We start from the raw sequence: 12504 nt of genomic DNA on the forward strand, positions 1-12504 counted from the left end.
GTTTCCAATCGTTAGATCTGAATGGAGTTAAAAAATATATATATATATATATATAAAGAAAAGAAAGAAAGAAAGAAGGAAATCAATGTTCAGATTAAAAACCCGAGTAAAGAAAAAAAAAAAAAATAGTGCAATGATTTAGCCGACAGAGGGCATCAATAAATAAAATCCAAGATTTATGCCTTTAATGATGACAGTTGAATAGAAAAGAAAAGAAAGGGAGGAAACTCTGTATGTCAAACATCGGTTGCCAACCTTTAACAGTAAAAAATATCATGACGCTACATCCTATCCTAACACAGTTTTCACGTTTCACTCGATCTTCTAATGGTTTAGCCTACTCATTCAAACCGAAAATAATACTACAAATGATAAGGAAACAAAATCCAAAGAAGAGTTGCACCAGACACAGATGTGTCCAACAAAACAGTCCATATAGTAAGCAGCTGATCCATGATCTTATGTCACTTCAAAGGTTCTAACATATATGAGTGCTCCAGTAGGATGCATTAACAATGCTAGATTGTAAAGGGGAAGTGACAAATCTACTGTGTGATGGTTAATTACAGAAACTTGAAAACTTGTTGAAAGCAACATTTCAGTTTGCTTCAAATTTACATGCTAAACATTAAAAAAAAAAAAAAAAAAAAAAAAAAAAAGAGCTTACTTGGAAGCAAGCATAAACCTTAGAATAGGTTTTCCTGGAAGAAAAAAGGTCTCCATTTCCGATATATTCCCAATTGAATTGATGCATTAGAATATGAGTTACATCCATATCAAGAAGACAAGACTATTTGAGTGAATGCCTAAACAGATGATAAAAAAAAAAAATTACTGGCTTCAAAAGGCTATTAGGAATTGATTAGAGAAACAGTGCCCTTATTCTTTTCATCATTGTCGATTGTACATTTATCATCCCAGCAGATTGGTTGAAAATATCCTTCTCATATTTTAAAGGGCATACCATGGACCAACACAATTTACTTTTAGGCGCTCCACCAACATCATGCTTATCTGTTATGTGTGAGATGAACTCTGCCCAGCATCAGGTGCTAGAAAAGTGAAAACTTATTTGAAAGTATAGAGAGTTGCAATTGTTTTTTCCTCTTTGAAAATAATCAACAAGTCTAGAAATTAAATAATTGTCTGCAGGCACTATATTTTGGAATAAAGCAAGACTATCTACTGAAATTCAAAAGAATCTTTTGACTGCAGGAATTTTAAACTAGGGATGGAATTCTGATTACCACCCAAAAATAGGATTTTCATCTGTATTCAGATTTTTCATACAAAGAAAGATTAAACAACCTATAAGGGGGACATCAGCTATGTACCCTTGTGGAAATAACAATACATTGAGATTTGAATGAACATGGGGTAGGTTAACTTTGAAAAATCCAAAAGTAATGAGCTACCAACAAATCTACATCAATGTAATTTGCAAACAAGATAAGGCTTACAAGATGGAGGGGCTTTGCTCCATTGCCAGAATCGCTCAGATTGAATCTCTGGTAGTAAATTACTTACACCCTCAGCTGCTCAAGAACTAAATTCGAACTTGAAGTCAAGTCTTCTCTAGAAAGTATCTCTGAACTTCCCCCAACAGATTGATGTCGCCTCAAACGGAAGACATTGTCATCGCAACCTTGAGTCTGGGATTGATTTCTCCGTCTGCGGAAATATCTCCCACTACCAAATTTAGAACTTTGATTCGCTGATTTAGAACTCAGCTCATCCCCATCAACATCCCCATCGTTACCAGCCATAAGCTCCATCAAGTTGCTGCTGAACCCCAAATCAGAATACACTCTCCGTGAATGCCTAGTTGACAATCTACCAAAATTCCCATCCATTGCATCAAAATCCCCACCTTCCACACCCTCCATTCTCGAATTATTCACATTTCTCAATCCCACGGGACCTCCAACAGTGTCCACCATCATACATGGATTATTAAAACCGTTCCACGAATGAAGTGGAACCAATTTACTTAAACCACTGAGCCATTCGACAACCTCCTTCATTGCCGGCCTCCTCTCCCTACAAGACCTTACACACTTTGAGGCAATCACTGCCAATTGCTTCCTCACGACCAAATCCTTAGGAGGCATTACCCTTGGATCATAGATAGCAGAAAGCTTCCCTTTTTTTATAAGGGGAATCGCCCAATCCACTATCGAAGGTGGTGAGTGCCCAACATCAATAGCCTTTCTCCCACTAATAATCTCCAACAACAAAATCCCAAAACTAAACACATCAGTCTTTGTGCTCAAATTATCTGGGGTCACATAGCAAGGGTCTAAGTACCCCATAGTCCCAGCAGGAGGTGTGGATCTTAGCCTATAGTCATCCACATGGCACCTAAGGGCTAAACCAAAATCACCCAACCGGGCATTATAGTTTCTATCTATTAGCACATTCGCAGACTTTATATCTCTATGAATCACAGGTGGGTTTGAGGAGTGCAAAATGTCGATGGCTTTTGCAGTTTGCAAAGCCAATCGAATTCTTCGACCCCAAGTTGGGGATCGAGTTGTGGAATGAAGAATGTCGTACAAAGTCCCATTGCACATGAACTCAACCACCAAAAGCCTATTCTCAGAATCATTGGTAAAACCCACTAGATTTACCAGTCGTGGGCTATGGATTTGGGACAGGATTTCGATTTCGTTATCGACCTCGCTCGTCAAGACATCGGCTTTGACTGAGGGAGTCCGAGAGGGCTTCTTGACGGCAACGTGGCGTCCGTGGAGGATGGCCTTGTAGACGTAGCCATGGCTGCCTTTGCCCAACAGTTTTTGGTCAGAGAAGTTGTTAGTGGCAGCCTCAAGGTCACTGTAGTGAAAATGCTGGATCTTGATGGGTTTCTTGTGTCGTGGGCTGTGAACGGTTTTGGACTTGGAAGATGGAGTGTGGGAGTTGGAGGATACAGAAATGGCGGATTCAGCTTTACAGGAGAGGTATCCCATCATAGATAGTTTCCTTCTCTCTTCGGTTTCTTTAGGATTGTGGAGGAATAGGCTGTGACGTTGGATAAGATATATGTCAAATAATCAAAAGGATCTCCCTTTTTGGCCAATCACAAATATAGAATGAGTAAGAAGTAATGGAGAAAGAAGAGGTTTTTGGGTTTTGCAGATGTCTTTGGGATTGGGAAACAGACAACTGTTGTTATGTGTCGTTTCTCAGTGTTCTTTGTTGGTGAGAGAGATGAGTGGCGTTCTGCAAGGGTTATGTCTTTGGAGCCCACCAAGTTGGAATCACAATGGTGAAACTTGAAAGTCATTATTTTTACCAAGTGTAAAATATAGTATAAAGATTCTTGTAATTAGATTATTTAATTTTTTTAATATAAATAAATTATAATGTTTTTATTTTTTTTAAATAACAAAATTATTTTTTAAAGAAATATGCGAGTAAGACTATAAATATTATTTTTTATAAATAAATAATGTCGATAATATTCAATATTCTTTTTGAAGGTTAAAAAAAAAAATGTAATGATAAAGAAAATTGAAATCAAATGTTACAGTCAATGAGAAAATGGAGTGTAAAATGGTACAAATTGACCGGATGATTAGAAAATGGTAATTACATTTGGTAGACTTAGAGGCAACTGGCAAGTAGACAAACAACATAAAATAATTGCATTTGAAGCATCGTCAGCGTTGAATTTTGGAAAGTTATTTCGTCAGCCATATGCATCTGCCTACCTCAAAATTGTCCACACACACATATATATATATATATATATATATATATATTTATATATATTATTTAATAAAAAAATGTCAAGTTTTATATAAACAACTTCTACATAATTTTTTTTTTAAAAAAATATTTTAATCACAAAATAATTATATAAAAATATTCCTACAAATTGATGTATTTCATCAGATTATAAATTTACTTTTATTATAAAGTAAATATAATATATCAGATGAAACTACGTTAATTTATGAGATTATTTTATGTAATTCATTTATAAATATTACACTATTTTTTGTAAAAAGGTGAGTCTCACTAAAAAGATCATTTTTTTTTTTATATTTTTTAAAGATGAGTTTATTGTATTATAAAAATTTACGCGAGACTTATCTATATGAGATTAATACAAATTATTTATCTTATTCTTTTGATACTGTAATCATTTTCTTTTTCTTATCATTGTTTTTATATTAGCAACAATCATTTCCTCTTCCTCCTTTTGTTTCAACAGTATACTTGTAAGATCAAGATTTAGAGAAAAAAGTTAGTATTTATTTTTCAAAGTTTTTAAGGAAAAAGGAGAAACAATTACATTAGAATTTGAATTTCATATATATTCACAAAAAGAAAAAGCTTAAAGAGTTATTTTATTCTCAAATGGTTGTGTAGAGAGAGCACGCATAATTTAAATGATAAAATTTAATTTAAAAAATAAATTTTAAAATCTAAATTTTACAAACAAAATTTTTCCTTTTAAATTATGATAAATAATAGTTGCAGTATGCAAGCGCCGCATAATCATTTTGAAAAAAAGTTAATAAATATAAAATTCATATAAAAAATTTAATTTTTAAATAGTAGACCTCACTTTTTTTTTTTAAAATAATTGTACGGCACTTGAACACTTTACGACTGTATGTATCACTTCTATTAAATTATGTGGATTATGTTCTACACATCGGGTTGAATTTTTTTTTTTTAAAGCATAAATATTGCAAGTCTGGATTTAAGCTCTCCAATTTCAACAAAACTATCTTCAAGCTTTATTTATTTTTTTGTTGGGTGCTTCTTCTTGCATGTGTTTTTTTTTTAACCCGAAGTATGATTGATAATCAGTATCAGATGCCTTGCAGAAGAACCTTAACAGGCACATCTACCTCTGGTCCACTCAACACACCATCCATCCACCAAACCTGAAACACACATCTTAACTTCCAATGTGATTTAGCTATAGACACTCATCCAGAGGAAAAGTTAATGGAAATTCCATTTCAAAAAAAAAAAAAATCACCTTTTTAAAGTTTTATTACCCTATAAGACATCATAGAGAATATTAGGATTAAGAGTAAATTATATGCACTTTTTCTTTGGTTTGCAAAGCAGTTCTTGGGCACATGATTATGTGTCTCATCGATACCTGTGTTTTGTGTTGAATTGAAATGCAATCCATGATCTGGGTTTTCTTGGTCTGTGTCCCCCAGCAGTTGGGTTTCTTCAATTGCAGTCATTGGAAGAAAAAGGCATCTTCTCTGTGTTTTGTGCCTGTTGGTTGCTTTTAGTTGTTGGTATGTTACTGTGCGAACCACCCGGGAAATTGTTTTCCACCAATATTCATCCACAGGACCACAGACAAAAGGCTAATAAGAAATAGAGTTTTTTTTAAAAAAAAAAAAGAGGCCAAGAAACCAGTAGGAAAAATATGTTAGCAACATTTGAAACGACAAATACTATGTCTTCTTGCAAGTTTTCTCTTTGACAATTGAGTAGTTCTACGTAAAACTGCGGTGAGGAACTGCTGCGGAATCGACTGACTGACTACATTAGTTGATACATTATTTAAAAAAAAAACAAACAGACGAAAGTAAATCAAAGGACATGAAGAAGACATAAACCAACACCAAAACGAAATTAGCAAAGGGGTCGTCTTCGTGGGTCTTAGATCTATGCTTTTTTGTCGATAGGAGAAAAAGCAGAACTTTGGGTCATCTTTTAATCCTTCTTCTGATGCCAACTTTCGCCAACTTTTGCTTGCATTGATTCCCACTCAGTTCCTGAGATTCTATTGTGAGATTCGGTGCTTCAAAAAGGGTGGAGGTGGTGGTTTGTAGAGCTCGTTGGTGCTGAGGATTCTGTTACCGATTTGTGCATAATGGGTAAAAATTTCCTTTACTAACTTAAGGATCTATTACAATCTGGACAGCAAATAATAATAAAAAGTGCTGAGGAACGACATTGGAGACTTGGGTCTATGTTTATCAGGGGGCTTGAGCACCAAATCTCATATAATATATAGACCATGAATCTCTTAGCTTTCTGCGAACGAGGTTTCTCAAGCCAAGAAATATTGGATATTGGCCCACCTTACTCTTATTTAATTGCATGCCCTTTCACAGCTCTTGCAAGAAAGTAATTGACTTTTGGATCTTTCTTCCATAATTACATGCTGTTACAACTACTCAAGAATATTGATTGAATATCTGATCTTCGAGGGATCAGTTCCTCCAAAAATGCATTCTATTTGCTTTCTCAATATATTACATCAGGAGCTCGACTCCTTTTTATACACAACAGGATGTTAATTCTGTTATTGAGGGGAGGGCATTCTTATACATTTAGTTATCACTTTAAGGCTACAATTGTAATTCTATCTACTTAATGAATCATGTGCTATCACGTGCCTTAACTGCTCCAGTTCTCGTTGCTTCCTTGCTTCCAGACTTCCTTCTCTTAATTCTTCTTCCTACTGCTACTTATAACAGCATATAACAATTCTCCTCCCCTTCAAAAGACCTTGCCCACAAGGTCAGGGTATTGCAATCGTAATTGCTCAACAGGAACCCATGTAGCATCTGCCTTAGAGGCCCCACGCCATTTAATCAACAACTCAATAAATGGTTTGTTGTCCATAGGAGTCATTCTTCTTTGCAGCACTTCCTCAGGCTCAGTCCTAATTGCACCATGTGAATCTTGTAATGGTAAGGCTGAGGAAACAATCTTCAAAGGTCCCACATGCTTCTTTAATCTGGACACATGAAACACTGGATGTATAGCTAAAGTTGGTGGTAATTCCAGTCTATATGCTACTGTCCCAATACACTCCAACACCTTAAAGGGGCCACAATATCGTACTGTCAACTTAGGATTAACAACAGCTCCCACAGTGTGTTGCTTGTACTTCTGTAACTTTAAGTAAACCATGTCACCAACTTGAAATTGCCTATAAACATGCTTCTTATCATACTGTTGTTTCATGGTAGATTGTGCTGCTAGCAAATTTTTCCTCAATAAGGACAAAATCTCCTCTCGAGATCTCAATTCTGAATCTATTGCTTCATTCTGAGTTGTACCTGCTGCATATTGTAACAAGGTGGGAGGAGGTACACCATATAAAGCCACAAATGGTGTCATTTTAGTTGTTGCGTGCAAAGAGGTGTTGTACCACCATTCTGCCCAAGGCAGCCAATAACTCCATTGTTTTGGTCTCTCAGAAACAAAACACCTCAAGTACTGTTGCACACACTTGTTCACAATTTCTGTTTGTCCATCCGATTGTGGGTGATAAGCAGAACTGTAATGAAGCTTTGTACCTTGCAACCTGAAGAGCTCTTTCCAAAATCCACTTGTGAAAGTTGCATCTCGATCAGTAACAATTGTTGCAGGCATACCATGTAACTTGAAAATTTGTGAAATAAAAAGTTTTGCCACATAAACTGCAGTGTAAGGATGAGACATTGGTAAGAAATGTGCATACTTAGTGAGTCTGTCCACAACCACTAAAATGACAGAAAATCCCTTTGAATTAGGAAGTGTATCAATAAAATCATAGAGATATCACTCCATGACTTCATAGGAATAGGTAATGGCTGCAATAACCCTGCTGGTAACAGATTCTCTACTTTTCATTTCTGACATACTTCGCATTCTTTAATGAAATTCTTAATGTCCTTCCTCATGCCCAGCCAAATAAAATCTGCTTTAACTCTATGTAAGGACTTTGGGTAACCAGAGTGGCCTCCAAAAGCACTACTATGTATAAATTCCAGTACTTGCTGTTTTAAAGGAGTCTTGGAAGATAAAAATACTCTACCTTTCTTCAGCAAAAACCCATTCTGTAAGGTAAAGGCCTGATTTAGCAATTCCCCTTTCTGCAATTTCTGACATATAGTCGAGATCTCTTCATCATGCAAATAAGAGTCCTTCATATGACGCCCCCAAATTCCGTTTGGGATCAGACGGACATTTGAAGCGTCGAGACATGCAACACAAGGTTACCTGCCCCCGTTCATGACATATAAGATGCAATGTTCCTAACATGCATCTAACATTATGCAATATTCGCAACGGATAATTTTTTTCTTTAGTAATACTATGCACCAAATTGAAAATATCCCAAATGCTTAAAACATACTTCATACATAAAGACCCATTGAATAGATCACAACACTAGTCCAAAATGGTTATGATCCAAAAAGTACTAAAGATATAACTCCATTATACAAGTAGTAATTTACGTTAACTACTATATTAACATTGACGTCGCACCGTCGTTTAGTCAACTATGTCTAGTTGATTAGCTCCTGATTCTCCTTCAGGTCCTGTAACAAGATCTACCATTCGAGGGGAATGGTAGTTGGGACTACCAAAGTGAGATTTGATTACAAATCTCAGTAAGTTAATAAAAAAATTCCACACAAGCTAATGATGCATGTATGACATTAAAAGTATAAATGCATAATCAAATTCATAAGTAATTAAAGCATAACTTGGCGTACAATATAGCATAATTGACATAACTTAAATTGACACATGAACTGAACTTGACTTGACATGAACTTGATTTGAAACTTGACTTAGTATGAACTTGCTCTGAAACTTGAATTAACATGAACATGATATGAAACTTAACTTATCATGAACTTGTTCTGAAACTTGACTTAACATGAACGTGATATGAAACTTGACTTATCATGAACTTGTTCAGAAACTTGACTTATCATGAAAAATACATACTCCACAGTTGTTGTGGCCCTATGTATTCTATATAAACTTGACTTAACATGAAAAATACATACTCCACAGTTGTTGTGGCCCCATGTATTTTACGTGTAAATACATACTCCACAGTTGTTGTGGCCCCATGTATTCTACACAAACTTGACTTAACATGAAAAATACATACTCCACAGTTGTTGTGGCCCCATATATTCTACGTGTAAATACATACTCCACAATTGTTGTGGCCCCATGTATTCTACGGAAACTTATTCTTTAACTGCTTAAATACACACTCCACAGTTGTTGTGGTCCCATGTATTCTACGTGTCACAATTGCTGTGTCTCACGTAGTGTATGCATCACAATCGCTGTGACCCTATACATAAGTAATCAAGATGAAATGTGACTGGAATACGAAAGGACTGAAGCCTTGACGTAACATAACGTAACTTGAACATAACTTGAAATACATGACCAACTTGAGATAGAAATATTTCGTAACATGGCATAACATATAATAGACAACATATTTAACATGACATACTTGCAACAGTGAATATTACATGACTTGAAATACATGTAATAGATGGCATACTTAGCATGATGTACTTGTAATGTACAGCAATACATGACAGAATATATTATGTAACAGATAAAAACTGATGACAGAATAAATTCTGTATAACAAATAATTATGTGATGACTTGACATGGCATGACATATATTATAATACACATACATACACTGTAGTTCCTTTACTTAGCACACATACACAGTAGACTGCTAGTAAGTTAAAAGCTAACTTACCTCGATATCCGCGTTTCTTATAAAACTTCAAGTGCGACCACGAGGAACTGTAATTAGTGATTCTAAAAGTTAGAACTAAATCACTAATAATTTAAAATATGAAAAATACTAACTTAAAGAGTAAAATTTTCATTTTACTTTCTACATGTGGGAAAATGACCGTTTTACCCATAACTTAAGGATTTTGCATATTAACTCCAAAAGTTTCCAAAATTTACATTCCTCATGTAAATTTTGTCCTAAACTTAAATATCAACTCATAAAAATTAAAAACAAAACACAACTATGAAGAACACACTATGGCCGAAACATCCATAGGCCATTTCCCTTGATTTTTGTTGCAATTCCTTCCAACTTCAAAACTCATGCTTAAACCAAAATTTTGCAACAAACATCTTCCAATCCTAAGTTCAAAACCATACTTAAAACATCCATTTAGAAAAAGCTAATAATTAACACCAAAATTTTTTGTAAAAAGATCCAAGCACTTGAATCACAAGTTTTGACCTTAAATCAAAACATCTCCAAGAATTTCAAAAATCAAATCTTACTTCTAACATATTCATAATATCATCCTAACATCAACCATGCTTTAAATCATCAAACTAAAGTCACCAAAATCACAAAATAACATTTGGAGTTTTTGGTTTTACACTTAGTCCAAAAACAGAAACTTTTTCCTCAACTAGTTTTGATAAATCTCTTGATCTATGACTTATAAATATATGATCTTCAAACCAAACCATCACATGGTTTAAAAAGATGTCCTAAAATATATATAAGCTTCTAATTCAAGATCACATGGTTAGAAATTAATCAAAACATAAATTTAGCCAAGAATATCCACACTTTGGCTTATCTGAATATCTCTTTGCATAAAATTTCATATCTTTGAGACTAACATCAAATATCTTCAAAATAATAGTATAACATGTATATAAGATGCTTAGGATCCTCCAATAAAATTATCAAAGTCATTGGAATAGGTTTAGACCACCAAAAAGTTAAATTTTCTCAAAACAGAAACTGTTTTTCCTCTTCCAGTTTCTAAGTTTCTAAATCTAAGAAAATCTTTCATCAAAACCTTTAATCATGCAAAAATCCTCAACCAATAATCATATACACATGTTAAAAATACTCCATAAAAATTTCGGACCAATATCTATCCATTAGCTTGGTCAAAAACTCCAAACTATAACATATTCTCTAGTTTATCTCTCAGAATGACCTTTTTATAGTTTACACAATATTTGACTGACCAAATGATCTTCAAATGGGGCAAATAAGATATCCATGTAAACTAGACTAAAAAAGGAACAACTTATATGAAGGATACTTTATGATAAAATACTTACAAAAGCTTCGAAATGAGTGTGTAAAAGACCTCCTAAAAGCTGTCCGAGAGAGAGTGTTTGATATTCTTTCAATGGAAAGTGTAAATGAAGATAATTTCGTGGGGAGAGGTGGCTGGAGATACTTATGGATGAGATATGGAAGAGATGTGGCTGGAGTTGAGAGTTGAGTGTAGTTTTCTCCTACCCAAAATATCTATAAAAGATTATCTCATAATATTCTATCCAATAGTATCTACAAAAAAATCAACTTAAGATATTTTTATCTAATAATATCTATAAAAATCAACTCAAAATATTTTTACCCAATAATATTCATGAAAATTATCTCAAGATATTTCTTTTTATCCAATAATATCTACAGTTTTGAACAGACGTTTTGTCCGAAAATATGAAAAAAAAGTTATTGCACCATAAGACTTTAAATAACCCTCCGAGTCTAATGGCACAAACCATAATACATTTTGACACTTCTAACTATCTCCAATAATCAAAAAGACACTTATGATACCATAGTAAATAATAACACTAACATGTAGTTAGACAAAAACCTATATGATTAATGGATTCGTGAAAACGTATTGGGTTTTCACGAGGTTCTTAAAGTTAATAGAAATTTCACAATTGAATTTCTAGCGGGTTGTTACACTTCAACTGCTGCAACCACATTGGATCCAAAACAGTTATGGCAGATAACAATACTTCTTTGCCTAGTGAATCATCTCTCCTGGAAAGAGCATCTGCAGCCACATTCTCCATGCCTTTTTTATACTCAATTCTGAAGTTATAACCAATGAGCTTACTAATCCACTTTTGTTGTGAAGGTGTACCTATCTTCTGTTCCAGTAAAAACTTTAGGCTTTGTTGGTCAGTTTTGATGACAAACTGAGAGCCCACAAGGTAAGGCCTCCACTTCTTAACAGCCACTACTAATGCCAAGAATTCTTTCTCATATGCAGAAAGATCCAATGCTTTTCCTTTCAAAGTTTGGCTAAGGAAAGCCAAGGGCCTGTTATTCTGCATTAACACAGCTCCTACTCCTCGACCTGATGCATCACATTCAATTAAAAATGGCTTAGTAAAATCAGGTAAAGCTAAAACAGGTGGTTGAGAAATAGCCTCCTTCAATGCTTCAAAAGCTTGTGCAGCTGCATTACTCCAATGAAATGAATCTTTTTTAAGCAAATCAGTGAGAGGCCCAGCAATTAATCCATAATGTCTTACAAATTTCCTGTAATAGCCAGTTAAGTCAAGAAATCCCCTTAAGGACTTGATGGATTTGGGCAAAGGCCATTCCACCATGGCCTTTATCTTGGATGGATCAGCCTGCAGTCCCTCAGCAGACACCAAATGTCCAAGATAATCTATTTGCTTAGAGGCAAACCTGCATTTACTTCTCTTAGCAAATTAACAATGTATGCTTTGCTAATACTTCTAACACTAAGGTTAAATGCTGCACATGATCTTCCTTATTCTTACTGTATATTAAAATGTCATCAAAGAAAACTATAACAAATTTTCTTAAAAATGGTTGAAACACTTCATTCATCAATGACTGGAAGGTAGCAGGAGCATTGGTTAAGCCAAAAGGCATAACCAAAAACTCATAATGGCCTTGATGTGTGCGAAAAGCTGTCTTCTC

General features: G+C 34.5%; 1 protein-coding gene across 1 annotated transcript; it reads right to left on the reverse strand.

Annotated features, from left to right (window-relative positions):
• Positions 1-1218: 1218 nt before the first annotated feature.
• LOC122295136 (serine/threonine-protein kinase-like protein At3g51990) lies at positions 1219-3203 on the reverse strand. The gene has a single exon (XM_043104199.1). The coding sequence runs from the start codon at positions 2970-2972 to the stop codon at positions 1524-1526; it is 1449 nt and encodes a 482-aa protein (XP_042960133.1). The 5' UTR covers positions 2973-3203; the 3' UTR covers positions 1219-1523.
• Between the last annotated feature and the right edge of the window lie 9301 nt (positions 3204-12504).

The sequence above is a fragment of the Carya illinoinensis genome, chromosome 14 (assembly GCF_018687715.1).
Source record: "Carya illinoinensis cultivar Pawnee chromosome 14, C.illinoinensisPawnee_v1, whole genome shotgun sequence".
Classification (NCBI taxonomy): Eukaryota; Viridiplantae; Streptophyta; class Magnoliopsida; order Fagales; family Juglandaceae; genus Carya; species Carya illinoinensis.

Excerpts from the sequence above, each read along its gene's own strand:
- LOC122295136 (XM_043104199.1), bottom strand. The coding sequence starts at position 2,972 with ATGATGGGATACCTCTCCTGTAAAGCTGAATCCGCCATTTCTGTATCC.